The 19,930-nt window shown below is 38.6% G+C and overlaps 1 protein-coding gene across 5 annotated transcripts in view; it reads left to right on the top strand.

The window, feature by feature from the left end:
• gria1b (glutamate receptor, ionotropic, AMPA 1b) overlaps window positions 1-19,930 on the top strand; it is a 126,242-nt gene that overhangs the window by 61,177 nt on the left and 45,135 nt on the right. For all 5 annotated transcript variants that reach the window (XR_004931898.1, XM_036142811.1, XM_036142812.1 and 2 more), the window contains exons 5-9: window positions 10,287-10,340; window positions 11,191-11,349; window positions 13,384-13,551; window positions 15,689-15,793; window positions 19,125-19,235. Coding sequence is in view for 4 of the 5 variants with exons in the window: in XM_036142811.1 (XP_035998704.1) it covers window positions 10,287-10,340; window positions 11,191-11,349; window positions 13,384-13,551; window positions 15,689-15,793; window positions 19,125-19,235 (597 nt within the window). In the remaining variant the exon portion in view is untranslated. The remainder of the gene's footprint in view (window positions 1-10,286; window positions 10,341-11,190; window positions 11,350-13,383; window positions 13,552-15,688; window positions 15,794-19,124; window positions 19,236-19,930) is intronic.

Raw genomic sequence — 19,930 nt, 5'->3', positions numbered from 1 at the left:
AAGCAGCAGAGGACAACTGTTGTGATCGATGTGGCCATCCTGAGTGATGGAAACATCAGGAAAAAAGAACAAGAGAAACTGGAGAAATACCAAGGGCTCAGGGAAGACTTAGAAAGAGCCTGGAAGGTGAAGACCACAGTGGTGCCAGTGGCCATCGGAGCACTGGGGGCAGTAACTCCCACTCTGGAGAAGTGGCTCCAACAGATACCTTGAGAAACATCAGACATCTCAGTCCAGAAGAGTGCTTGGAAACAGCTAAGATCCTAAGAAGGACCCTCAAGCTCCCAGGCCTCTGGTAGAGGACCTGAGCTTGAAAGATGAAGGGTCACACACCCTGCTCAGGAGTATGAGGGGTGGGTGAGAGAGAATTATTTTCTTATTATCTTAATACATACCATATGTTTTTTTGGATAGCAGGCCTGTCTTTCTTCCCACTGTTAAAAAAAGAAGTAAAAAAACAAATAGCTCTGTGACAATGGTGTTTAGATTTTTAATTGCATATAAAGCAACAGTCCAACTTCAGCCATGATTAGACTAATTTATCGTATTTGTCTGTACTAGTTTGTTTGTGGTTGAAGGGTGGTGCAGTTGTTGGCACCGTTCCGTTAAGTCAAGCAGAACCTGGGTTAGAATCTGGATCCTGTGCTCTCTCTGATTGGAGTTTGCATGCTCTCCTCATGCACATGTAAGTTGTCTCTGTGTACTCTGGCTTCTTCCCACAGCCCAAAAACATGACTGTCAGTTTAGTTGGTCTCTCTAAGATATGAGTGTACATTGTTATGTGTCACTGTGATGGACTGGTGACCTGTCCAGGGTGTACTCTGAAGCTCACCCAATGACTGCTGGAGATGGTCAGGGATAAGCGGATAAAGATGATGGATGGTTTTTATAAGTTTGCTTCTATTTTCAGAGTAATGTGCTGCTATCAAATCTCCAAAGTGAAAAGATAAATTCACATATAAGCAAGCAGATTGATGCAGTTCTGATCCGGTGACCCTGATAGAAAACCAGAATGAGAGGGGGAGTTAACATGCAGCAGTCCAGATTGTAAAATCCAGATGGATACAAAGATTCATTAGACGCCAAGCATTAAATCTCATGATCTTTTGTGAGAATTGGTAAACCAGAACAAGCCTTAAAAAACAAGAGCAAGTTGTCTGCATGTATCTGCATGACCAAAACGGACCACTTAGTCTTTATTTCAGCCTCATAGCAGCTCTATTGGAGTCTTTTTATCCTCCTTTCTTCCTTTGCAGAGCAGCTGTTGCCTGCCAGCTGTTAAGAGCCCATTAGCGCTGGTGTCAGTTTGACAGTGCTGTCCAAACAAGCAACCACTCTCTGAAACAGCATCCCAGCACGGTAAATATGCCTGACTCGGAAAGGAACAATATTTCTTGCTGGATCAGGAGCGTAGGGTTGATGTTTACTTTAAGATGATTCAGCACTGTAGATGGTTGCTGGAGGATTAAGTGAGGGCAGTTATAAGAGGAACAAAATACTGAGGATGAGCTCTGCAGGACTTGGAGACAGCAAGGTGTTCAGGGCATGGGGTAAACCCAATTAAGAATAAAGTACACCCACAAGAAATTACAAAATTCAGAATAACTATTTTTACTGTCCACAAATGGTTTTCAAGGTATGAAAGCATAACAAATGCTACGCCATGCTACTAAGACATAAGAGCTCCAAGTATATTGTCATGACCATCTGCGTGATAATGTGGTGCCCCCATTTTTTCAGGTGAAAAGCCCCCCTTAGAGGCATAAACTCCAGTAGCAACAGATCTTTGTAAGTCCTGTAAATTTGAAGGAATGGACTTGGATGTGCAGCACTGTCATGATTTAGGTTTTCTTTTTGTTTGGGACCATTTGGACTGATCATTTTCCACTCCATGCTCCACCCTTCCCAGTCACCGTTTATTCACGCACCATACTTGGTTCCACCTGCTGCAACTAATCAGACTCAACCCAGCTCACCTGTCATTCTCCCGTCATATATCTGCCTCACTCATCCATTGTCTGTCAGAACGTCTTTTCTCACTGCCTGCAAGTGTTTTTCCCCAGTTTTTAGTCGCTCAGGCTGTTGATCCTCTCAACCTGTTCTTGCCCTGCCCTCGTTCGTTGGTTTAACTAGTGCTTGTGTGCACCGCTTGGTTAAGGATATTCCTGAGGATTATGTGTCTTGCTCTGCCCAAGCTGGGAACATGTCGGCTGCTTCTGGTCAAATCTGTCCCTGCCTGCATTGTCTGGTCAGCCATTCCTGCCTACCTGTCTTCCCTGCTACCTTCATCCTTTTCAAAATAAACATTTGAAAACGCAAAACACTTGTCTGGCTTGAATTTCGTGTTCCCAGAGCTTCCATGCATTACAAGCACATCTCAAAGATGCTTGAATAGATTGAGTTCTGTGAAATTTGGATGTCTTCAAACATCTTAAACTGCTTGCCTCAGACCATTCCTTAAATGTACATAACCATGTAAAATGCTTATAATAAAGATCAAAAACTGTTTGATCAGGATAAAATAAGGTTATATACACCAAGCCTCCATCTTGATAATGTTTTGATAGTCCTTTTTGTGCCAAAAAATAATTCCCTCTCGGGTACAATTAACAAATATAAACAGACGTGGCACCATATCAGAACATTTACTCGCGTCAATCAACTCTGCGGTCACATCTGACCATCGGCAGGTTTAGCTTCACTTCAGTGAACACCAACGTTCATACTGTATTCGTTCATACTATATACTGAGACACTCCAGTCTTTTCCCTCTTGGAATCCATTTTTTGAGCTTTTTTTCACTGGATCTTGGACCTTTTCTCAATGTCTCTCAATTTTTTGCTGGGAGATGTTAATAGCTGTTAGCCGTTTCCTTGTTTTAACCCCTGCTGCGCATGCACAGAATGTACTTCCGTTAATATCGTAAATAAACACAAAAGGCTTTATTTAATAACAAATTGAGCAAAAACAAAGCATGAAACACCAAAATAACAACTAATTCGCCAGTAGGACACTGTAATCTTTCATAAAAAAAAACTTTGTATGCAACCGACATATAAATAATAATAAAAAAGAGAGAAAAAAAGTGTCTATGCACCTTTAACCAATTTAGCTTTATCTTGCTAAAAGAAGAGATAGGTGTCAGGGAATACTGTTCTCATGAAAGGGTGTACATGGTCTGTTAAAGTCTATCCCAATACCAAAGGTTTCCCAGGAGAAAAGTGTCTAAAGCATCACACTGCCTCCACTGGCTTACCTTCAGACCATTATGCATCCTGGTGCTATGTTCTGCGGCCAGGTAATTAATGCTAATTTACCTGTTGCACCAGAATTCATGAGCCGCTCTCTACTCCCTGCATAAAGGTAAGGCACAACCATGTCGCTGGTTCACTACTTTTCCTTTCTTGGACCATTTTGATGGATAGTGACAACTGCAGACTGGGAACATTCCACACGATGTGCAGTTTTAGAGATGTTGTAACCAAATCAACAAGACCCTAACTCATTTCAGTTAAAAATTTACACTTTCTGTTTGTTATATTACACCCACAAAGAGCGCAATGTTTAAGAGGTAGCCAGTGTTATTCTCTTCATCTGTCAGTGGTCATAATCTTTGCCTTATTGGTGGGCTTTTTTTATTTTATTCTTTTTTTTTTGGAGCCTTTAAACCAATAAAGCAACTCCTATCTACTCCGAGAAGAAAATGTCTGTATATAAATTATTTAGAAAAACAGATAATGACTGAAGTGCCAATAAACAGTTTATAAAACCACAGCCATCTCTGACAGCTGTGCACAGGCCATCCATATCACATTTTTGGTCATGGCTGGAGAGACTCTTCCATCTTTACAAGCACTGAGAGTTTTTTTGAGACTGGATATGGTGTAGGTTATGTAAACACCATGTTTTAGGAGCACATGGGCTGGAGGAAAAAATATACGTGGATAAGCAGACAAAATTCAAAGAATAAGTCTTACTGACTCTCTGAAAGGCTGTTGAACATTTGATCAAAGATGCTTTGAAATATTTATGGGAAAGTCAGAGAAATGAGGCAAGAACTGGAGTTCATGTGGCCTCAAGATCTTTGAAAAGTATTGTAGATTACAAAGCTTGTGAAGAGGCCAAGGGAGTTTCCTTCATTCCTTCTTACTAGTGCTTACATTCCACCACGAGACAGAGCATCAGATGGTAAAAACAGCTGGCTAAGCTGCTAAAAGACATGGAGAAAACACTCAGACTCTCTCATCACTGCTCATGGGGATTTTAACAGTGCAAACCTCTTATAAATGAAGCTCCAAACTACAGACAGCCTAGTAAGTGTCCCACCAGGGACTAAAACACATTGGTTTCTTCAACACATCTGCGGAGCTGTGTGACGTTCTCTTGTGCTTCAAATGCTCCACCAAGCCCTTGTCCTCAAGAAGCAAACCATCAAGGTAAAATGACTACAGGCCTGTAGCCATAACATTAGCTGTCATGAAATCTACTGATATCTACTGAAAAGAAGTAGAAATCTTAATTTGTCATTGCAATTGTACATTTCAACAAAACTTGTCTTTTGCATTTAACCCATCCCTTGGGGACCAGTAGGCATTTTCTACAGCACCCAGGGAGCAATCTGGGTGCTAAAGGTATTTCTCTGATACCAATAGTGGCAGTCTGTGGGATTCAATGTAGCTACTTGTAGCCTTCCCAGAATGCAAGTGTGCTACTCTAGCTACTAGGCCACCACCCCCCTGAAGATGCTGAGTTAGGTGATAAACAGGTTTAAATCCAGTGTGGAAGAGCTTGTACAGCAGAGGGTGGTTTCAATCCATCAACCTCTGGGTTATGGGCCCAGCAGGCTTCAACTGTGCCACTCTGCTTGCACACCAGGTAGAACTTGATCCGTGTGGAAGGACTTGATCCAGCCACACTACCTGGCTTGAGGTCAGTGTGGTTGTCACGGTACTAAAATATGAAACTCAATTTCAGTATCCAGGAAAATACTTAATACCATTTTAGATACCAAAAAAATATTATAATAACATGAAAAACTCACCTTTTACAATCTCGACATGGAACATGCTTTCTCGACAGAATCACAGATTCTAGTTAATAAAGTGTGCAAATAAATGCTAAATATATGACCCAAGTACCACACATGCCTAGTAGCAGACCACCAGTCACGCTAACATCAGTAATACATTTAATGTATTAAATGAAATTATGAACAGCAACTTTAACCTACTAACCTGTCGGAATTCATCACGGAGGCCAGAATGTCGAACCTTGAGATGTTTGGCCAAGTTTGTTGTGCTGCTTGACTTTGTTGCCACCACTTTAAAACACTGTTTGCACACAGGCTTGTCAAGATCTTTGGGTTTTCCTTCGTTTGCCTCATCATGCCAAATTAGTATTGTGACTGGACACAGTGTTTGAGTATTGATGCTTTGATGTATGAATATTTTTGACAGCCCTAGAGGCCAATGCTATATCCATTACACCACTGGGGCAGGACTTAGGGCACTGGAGGATGAGTGACTGGTGTTGAAGCATCTGTAGGACATCACAGGGCCTCTGCTGGACTCCTTTAGATATGCATACTGGGCAAACAGCTCAGCAGATTATGCAGTCATCTTGGGACCACATTTCATCTTGCACCACCTCAACCACTCAAAGACAAAAACCAGGATCCTGTTTAGAGACTTCAGCTTGGCCTTCAGAACCATCAACCCAAATATCCCACATCGGAAACTCACTCACCTCACAGATCCAGCCTCTACCTGTCATCAGGATCATTACATTGCTGACTGACCGACAGAAGCAGGTGACGCTGGGGAGCCCCTTCTCCCTTATAAGAACCATAAACACTCGCGGCCAGAGAGGGAGTGTTCTCTCTCCACTCCTCTTCTCTATGTACACAAATGCTCAAAACTTTGGAGATGATAGTGGACTTCCAGAGAACACCACCCACTGTTCCTCCCTGCATCATCCTCAACAACACTGTGTCTACTGTGGATAGTGTCCAGTCCCCAGGAATGACATTTTTCTTCTTTTTTTTTGCTACCTGAGTTGCTCTCCACATATAAGCATTTTTTGGAGGAAGCGCCACCAGAGACTGCATATCCTGCAGAAACTCAAGAAGCACCGCCTTCCACAGGAACTGCTGCTCATGTTTTACATTGAGTCTGTCTGTACACATCCATCACTGTGTGGTTTTGCTCAACCACAAAACAGTACATGTCTAAACTACAATAAACAATTAGTTCTGCACAGAGGATCAGCTTCCCTCCATTCTGGAATGGTACCGGTCTAGGATCAGGAAAGGGGCAGCTAAAGTCTCTGCAGACCCCACACATCCAGGACACAAACTGTTTAGATTTTTTTGTTTCAAGTTGGTGTTATAAAGCGCTATTTGAAAACATAAACCACAATCGAGACAGTGTCTCTCATATAACATAATATGCATTTTTGCACTAATGCAACCTTGCATCCATCTTATGTAAAAACACTGTATATAGACATATACATACATGTACAAGCAATGTTAATTGTCATTTTTGATTTTGAAATATTTGTATTTAAATTGTCTTCATTGAGAGCAAAGTTGAAACAAAACTAAATTCCTTATTTTTGTCCACAAACTAAATGAATAAAACTGATTCTGAAAACTGTGTTGAGTGTTGCATCGCCATCACAGGATTTCTCACTAATCGAATTTACTGGGTTTCACACTTGTGTCCCTTTTTTGTAGATTGTGGTCATTCACATCCAGATATGTTTGTAAAGGCAGTTTTACTTCTTGTTTGTGATGAGCATCTCGTTATCTCATCATCCGCTCATGCAAGTGTGAAATTTTTATCACAGAACAACATCTCAGTGCACGCAGATATTTCGGTAGCTCATGCGTGTCCCAGTTGTTGGATCCATTATCTGCTCAGTGTTCAGAGATGCTGAGCATTTGTGTTCTGCAGCTGCCAATATTTTAGTTTTAACTTAGGTCTTTGAAATCAGGTTCAGCAATATTTTAATAGAAAGAGAGAGAGAGAGAGAAAAGAAAAACATATTTTTAAAATGAAAAGCATTATTTAGAATATTGGAGAATTTATTAGAAGAAGCCTTGAAGGCATACAGAGAAGAGGGAGCAGGAGAGGCAAGACAGAAAAAGATTTATTTATATATTTTGGACGAGTTCTGTTAAAATTTTAGATGCTGTTCGACTCGACTTCAGTTTGGTTCATTTAGTTTAGTTGTGACTTAAGTCTCAGGTGGCTTTCTGGCTTTTGCCGCCTGATGATGATCTGAGGTGACAGGCTGATGAGTCAGGTGAGTTCACTGTTTGTATATATGCCAAAATGATCTTGTGTTGGTAAGTAAAAACTTAGGGGACAATATGATGAAAACGTCTATTTGACATGGTGCAGTGAAAAATTCTATCTCTCTGAAACGGTTAATCTTCTGGAAGATTTCAACATATGAACCAAATGTCTGACCATCTGCTCCTTAGGATGACAAAGTTAAGGACCCAATTAAGGGCCAAATTGTGGGCAGAGAGTTACACATGGTTGGTCAGTCCAGTGGAAATCAACTCATGACTGGGATTCATCATTCTAGTTTCCCTATACAAGTCTTGATCTCCATATACAAAAATGTTATTTTTTACCTTGTTTTGAAGCCTTTAATCAAATAATGACAATGGCAACTTAATTTGTATACTATGGGCCAAAGGTTTGGAAGGTTGATTGAATTTGTACAAAACATTACATTGTTTCATTGATTTACTTTGCAGCAAATTAAAAACTCTTATTAAATGATCACTTAGATAAGTAATTATATAATTACAGGGTATTTCAGTTATTTCTCCTTAGACTAAGGTTTCTCTAAAAGTAAACTCCTCTAATTTTAACAGCATCACTATTTACTGCATGACATTAACACTGGTTTGCAAAGTTTAACTATAAACCCTTCATTTGTTAAGATTTATTTTGCAATACTATAGTAACATTAATTCATACCTAAAGGTAACTTGGGAATTTTCCATATCAAGAAAAAAAAGCTTCGATCATGCAGTAAGTGGATCCCAAAATCCATAAAAAAAATAATACCAGTTTTATAAGAAAGGCATTATTGACAGAAACTAGAAGTTGTTTTTAAATGTTTGACCTTTATCGGTCTTGAATCCAAAGATATACATAAGTAGTACGTTGACCTCAGTGGTTTGGTTTTACTTAAATGTCAAACAAGGTGGTGACTTACTATTAAGAGTGAAGAAAACTGGACCCTGAAATGGTTGGGAGGCCCGCAGTGTAGGGAGACCAGCCCTGGTGTGATTTGATTACTCATTTTCTTTCTTTTCAGATGGGGAAACAGTTTTCTGATATATCCACACCCTAAAACCAACTTGCAACAAGATACAGACTTAAAAAGAAAGATTCAACCTAGCTGTGTAATTCGTCATGGTTTTCAATGATATGTAACAATACAGAAACATTGATTCAACTAGCATTGCAGAATACCTGAATATTGACTAGTAAGGCCAATATGCATGTTTAATTCCATGTTAAATTGACGGGCACAGGGACTGGTCATTTAGTAGCTTGATCACCATTTTTCTCTTAAAGCACAATATAGCTTTGATTTATTTAAATAAGGCACACAGCAAGGATTAATATCACTTTTTATCTCTAATCCCAGGACTGAGATTTAGATCAATGTCTGGATCTTGAAAGGACCCATTTATCAAAGCCTGCATGCTAAGATTGCAAATCTGAGCTATTTTTAAAAAAGGACTTTAAACTTTTAAGGTTTAATTGGTTTATTGGATTTAAAAGGTTGTCACGTTGCATTGATCCATTTGTTATCTACATTGTGGATATCAGATGAGTTTATGGCCAAGCCCGATGATATGGCACATATATTTACTTGGGGCAACCTAATTGAACTATAAATGATTACATCCTGGAGTGAACTATATCTGAGATGTTCATTTTAATTTGCAGAGAAATCATGGGGTTGAAAGTTGTTTATAGTTCTAATTGATAAAGCTGCTGATACTTCAGGGTATATGAAAAATAGAACCTTTTAGTAAATTTTGCTGTCCATAGGACCAGTGTTGCATTACTCCAAGCTAGAGCTTTAAAAAAACATATCGATAAAATAGAAATCTTATTGGTCGATGTCAATAATTGTCAAAAATTCAAAACATATATTTAAGTGCAGCTCTAGACATTTTATGCTGTGCTATTTTTAGATACAGAACACACAAACACTTAATGTAAACTCAACCCTTTATTCAACCAACTTTTTACCAAGACAGCAAGTTTTTAATAATAGAATAAAAAAAGAACACGTGCTCTCTGAACAAATTGAAAGAGGCGGAGCTTGGTGACAGAGCGTTCCTGGGTCTGCGTTTGATTGGTTGGGAGGATATAACGACTGTAGTATTAACCTACATGATAGGCTATAATTCAAAAGGAAGGAAAAAATGTTCTGTTGAACTTTTTATTTACCCTTTTCTTCTATTTTGCACCACACGTCTGTTGTTATTGAATTATCGTCCGGTCCTTCTCTACGCACTGATTGTCAGGTTTAACAGTAACTTCACAGAAAGCTCTATGGATTTCTATCAAAAAGTTTAATCTTAAACAGAAAGTCTCAGAAAGGATTGAAGGTACATATACTGATGCTAATATTTCTCCTGAGTTCAGAGCAAACTTTTTGTTGGTGCCTTATGATTACTACGGGAAAACAAAAATATTTGTTGCACTTGGAGTTTTGTATGGCACAACCCAAATTACAGCAGAAGGAGAGAAGGAAGCGTAAGACGGAGGAGAAAGTGGAAGGCGGTTCCAACAGCTTCCTCCTTCAAAATCGAGCAGCTGTGCTAGTGAGCGTTAACTGACGGATGCTCATTAAAAGTTGGACCTCAGAGGAAAGAAACGGCTAACACCTGCTTCTTTCTCCTCCTCCTCTCCTCCCCCATAACCCTGCCTCCTGCTCTTCCTCTTTATCACCCATTTTCTCTCCATCTCAGCTCATCCTCTCATTGCGTCTCCTTCCTTTTCCTCCCCATCATCTGTCAGTTGACTCAAAAATTTTAGGATACACTCTCGCGTTCTTTCCCTTTATTTTTGATGATGATGATGAAGAACGGTTAATTACTCAAAGAGCTTCCAACTGGAAACAGTTTGACATGTAAACACAGATGAGTGTGATGAATGAGTGACAGATGCTTTTTATCGCCATTAAAAACATCAGCAAAATGTAATTGGCTGATAATGTATGATGGAATTTTCCCCTTTCAGATCGCAGCACAAAAAAGAAACTTGAAGAACTACCATTTCATCCTGGCCAACCTGGTGAGTAAAAGTTTTCAAAATAAACACTAAAGAACTAAAGACATTCTGACTGGGAGTTAGTGTAAGAGTGAAGCAAAGTGGTTTTCAGTGAAGGGGAATTGTTCTTAGTTTAAAGTGAGGGAGAGTTGTTAGTAAAATTAAACCAATCCTGGTATCAGATTTGCGTGTCCATATAAACGGTACAACCTGAATATTTAATCCAAATAATTTAAGCCGATCATGAAATTTTGTTCATGTTAACATAGTAGGTTTTGTCTCATGGGGCCTCTCATAGAGATAAGTTATCATCAGTTTTTAAGAGGTGAAGTTTTCATAGATCATAACCCATAAATCAAGGAGCTACAAATAAACAAAATCTACCCAAGCTGTAAGAAAAACATGAATTGTTTTATAAAAGTAATTCTGCTAATGCAGACAATATCTGCAGACAATGTCTAATAGTAAAGAAAAAAAACTAAAAGGAAAGGGGTGGCGCTTTTGATTTGTAGCTTGGGTTCAGGATCGCTTTTTAAGTGTGACAAGCCTAAAATCCTGCCTCCATTTAGGTATTGTTGAAAAGCAAGAGTATTTGGAGGTGAACAGGGCAGAAACCGAGTGCAGAAGCAACAGAAAAACATGCTGTTATAGTCAGGCATGGGATTCTACTGGTAGAGGTTTAGGCACAGTCTATTTACCAAAATTATTTACAGGTAACATAAAAATTTTCTTCTCAAGCTTGTTAATAATAGGAGGATGTCCATTCAATGGGTGCATGGTCTGTTAAAAAGAACTTAAATGTAAAGTTAAGGCAGTAAAACGTCTTGAGTTTCTGGAGTTTTCTTTATTGTTTGTGTTTGTGTGTTTTGGTCAGGGTTTTCTGGACCTGAACATCACAGAATTTCAGAAGCTAGCTCCAAATGTGACAGGCTTTCAGCTGGTAAACCGGACCAACCCAGCTGTAGAGAAAATCAACCAAGAGTGGATGGGTTTTGACAGCAAAGACCTCAAACTGACACGGAAGAGACTCAAGGTGAACACAGACGCACAGACAAGTTTGTATATCTACCTATAGTTTTAGTAACTCCATTAATACCTAACCCATATCTCTATAAATGGGGTGCTCCACATTACAACCAGGCATTGATCCCCAGAAAGACCATCAGGCTTCAGAAAAGGACCTAAAGTCGTAACATTAACGACAAGCACACATGAATCCTAAGACTTTTTTCCCCTCATTCCATCAGTCCATCCAGCTACAGATAAAAATATTATTCACAAGCATTTGAGAAAGGTGCCGATCTTTGGACATCCCAGAAAATTGTAACCCCAAGTATCTACCTCATGCACATTTTCCTCCTTTGTGCACCTTCTGTTACTTATAAGAGCCGATGTCACATGTAAATCTCTCCATTGTGAGATCAATAAAGTTATATCTTTATCTTATCTTAAGTGTTTGTAGTGCTGATAACAAAAAACTACATTGCATGTTGAATGTTAAAATGTATGACTCATCTTCTCTCTAACAAGAATGTGGCTTTATGACTGTGTTTTAAAAGTTACATTTGAATGAACCACAATACTTCTGGAACATCGTCCTTTGGGCAGACCAAATTAAAGGTGTTTGGTAAAAACGTGCAACACCATGCTTGGAGAAACCACAGACAACCTTCATGACTCTTTTTAGAAGGAAATTGGGAGCTTGCTCCCAGAAAGGACAGTGTAAATCTTAATTTCATCCCCGTACAGGGCTCTGCAAAATGACATTAAGATTAGCTAGGTTTTCTCCACATTACTCACTTAAACAACAACATAAGTTACCAGAACTATGCAGATGACACACAGCTCTACATCACGATTTCAGCAGGTGACTATGAACCAGTTCAAGCACTGAGTAAATGCGTAGAAGAAATCAATGCATGGATGTGCGAAAATGTTCATGCTAAATCAACCATCAGGGCACTTGGGGTGCACTTTGACTAAGGTTTTACATTATTGTTCAAATGCATTCCAAAAAAAGTAAAAAACAAAGCAACTGGACATGTTTTCCGTAGTTGAAGTCGTTTCACTTCCTCTCCAGGAAGCTTTCTCAATTCAAAAGGTCTTGAGTAATGATGAGTCCCAAGCTTTATACTACTGCCCAAACAAAGGCCTTGTAAGGGCTTAGATAACATGCAAATTCAACGACAACAAGCTACCTTTTCTCGACTGTTTGTTGAACATGGAAGAAGATGGAAACCTCAACATTGAAGTGTATAGGAAACCCACACACACAGACTAATATCTTCTTGTTGACTCACACTACCCACTGGAGCACAAACTTTCGGTCATCAGAACCTTACAACACCAGGCCGAGCATGTCCCAACTAAAACAGAAGGGAAGCCCAAGGAACAGAAACACACTCCTCAAGGACACTCTTTTTGAGTGTGCTTGAGGAGCACACTCAGAAAAATAAATAAATAAATAAATAAATAAATATATATATATATATATATATATATATATATATATATATAGAGAGAGAGAGAGAGAGAGAGAGAGAGAGAGATCTGGTGCAGCTTCGTTGTCTCCCCTCATCTTTATAGCAAATATAAGACTCTGGTTCTCATACTTGTTGTAGAGCTCTTGATGGAAAACAGGCAACATAAATCACAAAACCTTTAAATCCATATCACCCCAGGCAGGTCCTGCATTTCTGAGGCCAGAGCCTACAGGCTGTGCCACGTTCATGGCTGAAACTAAAAATGTTTTTTGTTTTTTTGCAACAGACTTAGCGACAATAGCGCCAAGACTCATGAACTCTCTTGAGATCTGTGAATTTTATTGAACTTCCAAAATCTTCCAAAACACTAAAACTATTTTTTACTACTTTTCTGTAACTAAATGTATTTATTGTTTGTGTAGTTTAATTTTTCCCCTCTATGTAGCAGTTTGTGAATGCATCTCTTAACAAGGACTACATACATTGATTTGTGTTCACTTACTTCTTTAGAGAGAAAATGTTTGGAGTTAAGAGAAACAGAGCAATTGTTGAACAGATTTCATTCTTCAAATGTGTTCGCTCAGTACACAGGAGCTCTGACATATGATGGCGTCAACGTCATGGTGAAGGCTTTCCAGAACCTGCGACGGCAGCGCATTGACATCTCTCGGCGTGGTAACGCGGGGGAGTGTCTGGCCAACCCACCAGCTCCATGGGGACAAGGCATCGACATCCAGAGAGCTCTGCAGCAGGTACGCAGGGAGGCTGCCGACGCTGCAACTTCTTGTTGCATTCTGACAAGAATATATATAAAAAATGTTAACAAATGATTCCAGGGTTAAAATAATGCACCAAAAAAGAAGAAAACCACAGTCTTCTTATAACACGCCGGTTTGTTGAATTTAAAATAATGTTTAGTCTCAAATTTTAGTTTTCATATTCTTCCTAAATACTATTTTGATCATTTATATATATAAAAAAAACTCTGGATATTCACCTAAGTTTATCCTGCCAAGACGTTTTCTTGTCAAACACGTTTTTTAGTGGAGGGATTGTTTTATGTCAGCGGGTAGTAGAATTGAATCTGTTAGTGATGTAATTATGTATTTCAATGAATTAGGACAAAACGTGTCAGATGCTAATATGCATTTCTATGCCGATGACAATAATTTACTGTTCTGGGATGTCCCCAGCTAAAGGTGTTGAGTCTCAGCAGAAAGTTTTTAATATGGTGCAGCACACTGTTCTACAGCTAAAACCGGTACTCAGTGCTGACCATGACTAAACAAATCTTCTTTGCTAACACCTAGAAGGTGCCTAAAAATAGGCCACTGGTTTATATGTACAAATACCTTGGTGTCTAGCTTCATGATTCAGTCACCTTCAAGCCTCATAGTTACAATCTTGTGAAGGAACTCAAATTAAATTGGGTGTTTTCAAAATAAATGTTGTTTTTCTTTCAAGGTGAAAAGGTGGTTTGTCACAGCAACATTTTTATTCTTTGAGGTTTGTTACCAACTGTAAAGCCTTGACCCATCATTCTGAACTCTAGTATTGAGTAGAATGGCCTTCTTTATCCACCAGGAGAATGGGACATTGGTATACTTTTATTTGTAAGGCCATCCTTACAAATCCTGCTGCCCATCATACATCTGTGATTTAATTATGTGGAGATCTGTGGATTCTTACATCTTGTGTTTAAAAGATCATGTATTGCTATCTGTTCCTTTTCCCCACACAGAGCTGAGAAATAGGTCCTTTCTTTAGGTTCTTTCTGCTCTGTTTACCTTGAACATGCTGAAAAAAAGCCTGGAAATGAACAGAACTCATTTCATTGGGTACTTTTAAGTCCAGACTGAAAACACGAGAGGTGACTCCTTTAAATTGTGACATTTTAATTGTGTAATCTAATTGCAATTGTTATGTAACCTTTGCTGCCTCTTGACCAAGATTCTTAAGAAAGAGCTTTTTAATCTCAATGGGACTTTCCTGGTTAAATAAAGATTTAATAAAAATAAAAAAGATGTGTTCAAACTAAATTTCAAGTAGGAAATATTACCATGGCCGGCTCAAAATTTAATAAATCTCCACAAAAACAATTTTAAAACAAGATGTAATACAGCGATCTGGCAATCCAACCTGGCAGCTGGTTTGGTGTGATGTTACACTAATATATATATATATATATATATATATATATATATATATGTCTTAAATTATTGATGCCCCATGCAGGCTGCCCTTCTCAAAAACTCGCCTGTATAACTTGAGAGGGTCAGATCCGACTCTAAATGAGTCATGTGACCTAGAGCGCTGTGTTACGGCAGTCTGAGCTCCCCTTAAACATGAGAGCTAACCTTACGTGATTCTACTTTTCTCATCCTCGAGTCAAAGTTTCTCTTGGCCACGATTATTATCACAAAATACAGTAAATATAGTTCACAAACCTGCATGTCAGCTCTTCTCCTCTGTCGAAGTTCCTGCAGCCTTTCACAGCTCCCCCTCCCTCCCTCTCCCCCTGGCTCAGCCTCTTCCTCTCCCTCTCCATTTAAATGGGAGACTCTGAGTATAATCTAGAGGGTGAATGTAGTCTTGTCTTTACAAGTAACTTAATGACTTCTCAATCTGCTGGTCCAATGTGTCTGCTATGAGATTTCAAAACAAAAAGGAAGAAAACTTAATTTAGCCACGTGCAGTATCGCCAGTGGCCTTTATGGGGACTTAACCTGGAAATGATAGATATAGCGCCCCTAGTGGCTGAAAGTTACACAGTGCTTCTTTGAGATTGTTTACTAGATTAGGCAAGAAACAGACAAACAAACAAAATTGCTACTAATTTTCTGTTTTCCATTTGTTCCAAAACGCTGGAAGTAATGTTTGTCATTGCAGGTTCGTCTTGAAGGACTGACGGGTCACGTCCAGTTTAATGAGCGAGGACATCGCACCAACTACACTCTGACTGTGATGGAGCTCAGCCTCAAGGGGCCCAGGAAGGTGCTGCCGCTCATTGTTTTGTTTGATTTGGGGCACGGAGTCTGCGAGCTTTAGCCACATCAGCTCCTTCAGTAATTAGCTCCCTCTGCTATGATTAAACCTGTGATAATCAGTAAAATCAGCATTTGTTCAGGGTGGAAACCAGCAGACTCTTAACTTTTTACTGAACTCTTTGAAACATTAAACAATGTGTCTTCTTTCTTATTAGACACAATTATCTTCTGTTTGTAGTTCATACAACATCATACAATAAATCATAGCTTTAAGAGTAACACAAGCCAGAAAAAAAAAGACAAAACTGTGAATAAGCCTTTGCTTTGTTACTGTAACACTTCATATTGGAAAACCAAAAACAGATGATGAAACAAAACTTTGTAAAGAGTCCCCACAGATTTCAGACAATGTATTACGATACATTGTTTGTATGTATTAGATTTCTAAATTAACTGGATTTTCTGAAACAAATTATTCATTCATTCATGATGAAAAGCGCAGTTTAAAGATAAAGCAGAAGGATGTAAGACTGGAAAGAAAGCCATACCATTATAATATCAATAAAGTAGGACGCAAAATGATCCCAATGCTGGTGATGAACATCCATCCGTTCCTCGTATCTTTCAGCAGGTTTGATATCTTTATATCAATGTTGTTTTTCTACTTGAGCTGGATTTACAAAATCAGACTCATGATATAAAGATTAATTATTATGAAAGACCTTTTGGGTCAGGAAGGAAATGAAGAACTGGAAGGTAAGAGCTGACTCACTGAGCTAAAAATCTTATTAGAATTAGATATACCATATACAAACTACTGTAGTGAAATTGTTACATTTAAGGTAAAACTCTATATGATAGTTTTGCTTTTCTGTAAATTCTCAGAGAAACCAGCAGAAACATGATATTCTCCTGCTTCATTCATCACATAACCTTTTAATGAAGTTGGATGGTTTAATTTAGATTTTTACAGTTTATGAAATTACCCTAAGACTTTACAATGAGTTAAAATATTTAGCTTGAATTTTAATTTTTATTCATTTATGTGTCATGACCAGAGTTAACTCCTTGACCAACCTGCAGGAGAACCGCTTAGGACAAGAAAACTATTTTAAAAGGTTTGATGAAATTATGCTTGTTGTCAGTCGGGAGGATAGCACCAGTCAGTTCGGGAAAAATTACTGAAAGCAAAATTTGAATAAAAGGATGATCTCAAGCTTACTGTGAGGGTTGGTGGCTCAGAAAGAGAGGTTCCGGTCTGGTTTGGAGGTGAGGTACTGAGAAGTTCCCAGAGAGAACGGCGTTGTAGTGGCAGATGAGTGGGAGAGCGAACAGGCAAATGACTCAGAGATGAAGGAGCTGCTGGAGAGAATCAGGGAACTGTGGCATTATCAAGGAGGTCCTCTAGGGGGATTAGTAGGAGGCCTGGAAATGAATAGTTGGTTTGAGGTACGACCAGGATATTTGGCTCTGAAAATGGTGAAGAACTGAAAAACATTCAAATGCTCAAAAGTACTTTGAGAAGGTTAGCATTCGGCTTGCAATCTAACCAGTAAGGTTGACCACCGGGTAACGAGTGAACATCAGGAAGCCCCTCAAATACTCAGAGATTGTTTCAGGTGGGACTGTTTCACTTTGCCCTGACCACGCAAGCACAATTAAACTCCACATCATGACATTATGTCACATACATTTCCTCAAATGTTTGTTTTATCTTCTAAAACTGAAAATGTGAAAACATGTCTTTTTATTATTTTAAAGAAGATTAGATTAATGTTTGATCAAAGCTTTGATATTTAATGAATAACATTTTAACATTTGAGATAAACTGGTATTCAGGCTCTTTATTTTAGAGCAGTATTTTCAAAAGGTTGTTATCCTTTTTTTTGGATTATTCTAACTTAAAGCTTTTAATCATAATTACAGTCAGGATATCTAAAATCGTTCAATATGCTTCTGTGTATCTAAACACCTTTTATGTCAGGTCCCATGGGTGATGAGACTAGTTGTATCCTCAGGGTATCTTGTCATTTAGGCTGTGCGTCCCCGTGGATGCAGAATTTCAGGAGACAGTAAACCATAATTTTTGAAACCAGGTCCCAGAGCAGATACATTTCAAACCTTTTTCTGTGTGAGCCATATATTTTCTTAAACGATGATGTCGTAACTTCGCCTCCTCTGTAACCAACATGCGCCTCATGATGGTTATGTCCGGTGTTGTGGCTTTGGTTTGGCCATTACTAGCATCCTCGGATTCTTCCCTTCCCATGACCCCGTTAGAATCACGATTTCTAACTTATCACCGTAACTGTTGGTTGAGTTTGGATTTTAAGTACCATGAAATTTGTTCACTTCTTAGTTTTGTCTATCACTGTGGTAACTCAGATTAGGTTTCTAGATTAGAGGCCAATACAACGAAAGCATTGCCTCTCAATCAAACAATGCTTCTGAGATGGAAAATTAAAAACTGAAAAGGACGGATTGTATTAACAGCATCTCTTTTTCTCTCTTTCTTGCTTTCTAACCGGTACAAAATCTTTGAACCGGTTAGAAGATGGAGATTATAGACTAACATTGTTTGTGTTAGTTAAATGAAATGCCTCTCCTCCTTTTCGTTGCGTGAAAAAAGCTCAGAGTGCGTCATTTCAAACCTGCCATGTATTGTCTCTGAACATGTCTGTTCATGCTCACACTCATCCAATAACATGCTTTATTTAACAATGTAGCACTTGGTTTGTGGCAGAAAATGATTTACACATTTTTAATGTCTTCACCCAGTGAACTGAATTATTTCTATTTCAAATCATTTGCTGCAAATAGAATTTAAAACAGTTGTGGTTGTTATCCATCAGTTAGGATTCAAACTTCCATGTATAATGGACAACTACAGCGCATAACACAATAAAAATTTGCAAAGACAAACTGTGTACATTCATGCTTTACTAATTCAACTATCATGAGTTTAAGCATCATAATTTTCACATTTTCCAGGGTATTTTTGTTTTGCAGTGGCCATCTTTTATTCTGCCTCTTTATTATGAGTGAATAAGTAGCTCCATGATACCACCTAAATTTGTTTTTTTAATATTAAGGTTAAAGAGATCTGCTTCATATGGTAGAAACCCCTGACCTGTACACCTCATATATGTCATAGGTGTATTTATTGGGTCCGATTTTAAGACCAGGCCAGAACCAGGGGCTTTTATGTTTGACACATCCTGGTTTATATTACAAAACATAATTAAATCGTTAACTTTTTTCTTGTCTGTGTTCTTCAATCTTAAAATAGGTGCACCCTCTATGCCATTTTCATTAGCTTGTTGCCGCTTTGTTTCCAGATTGGCTACTGGAATGAGAAAAGGGGCTATGTGAATACAGCCGTGTACAGGCCGCTGACGGAGGAGATATTTGGTCTGCTGAACAAAACCTACGTTGTTACCACCATACTGGTAAGACTGGGATGATAATATTTCATACAGTTCATTATCACCATGAACACATTGTGAACGTATATTCACTCCATCATTATTGGTAACACTGAATATGAGGCTTGTTTGTCAGATTAAAAGTACCTTTTGAAAATGACCACCTTTAAGCAGGTATTAAACATACTTTTCATCAAGCCCGCATTTCTGTATTAAAACTGTTACTTATTGGTCCGATGTGATGTTAAGCTAATTGAGGTACTAAAATAAATAAACTTTTCAATAATATGCTAATTTGATTTCCCCCTGTAAACTCAAAGTGCTTTTGTATCATGCAGTGCTAAACTGGTGCTATTAGTATTATCACAAGTAGGGTTGATTTACCTGAAAATCTTGACAGCTGTGGGTAGAGTAGCTGTCTTGCAACTGGAAGGTTCTTGGTTTGATTCCAGCTTCCCCCTGTCACATGTGAATGTGCTCCTGGGCAATGCACTTAACCCGAGGTTGCCTACCAATTTGCATGTCACTGTATGAGTATGGGTGTGATTGGGTGACTGTGGTTATAGTGTAAAGCACTTTCAGTGGTCAGCATGACTAGAAAAGCATTTAAATTCAGTCCATTTATATAAAATCAGACGGCTGATGGTGAATGCTTTCTTTCAACTTGATTGAATTACTGTAACAGTATCTTTACCTGTCGTAAAAGTCAAGTGTGGATT

This window comes from Fundulus heteroclitus, chromosome 11 (genome assembly GCF_011125445.2).
Source record: "Fundulus heteroclitus isolate FHET01 chromosome 11, MU-UCD_Fhet_4.1, whole genome shotgun sequence".
Lineage (NCBI taxonomy): Eukaryota > Metazoa > Chordata > Actinopteri > Cyprinodontiformes > Fundulidae > Fundulus > Fundulus heteroclitus.
The sequence above is the reverse complement of the archived record's forward strand: the minus strand, read 5'-3'. Positions and strand labels throughout refer to the sequence as shown.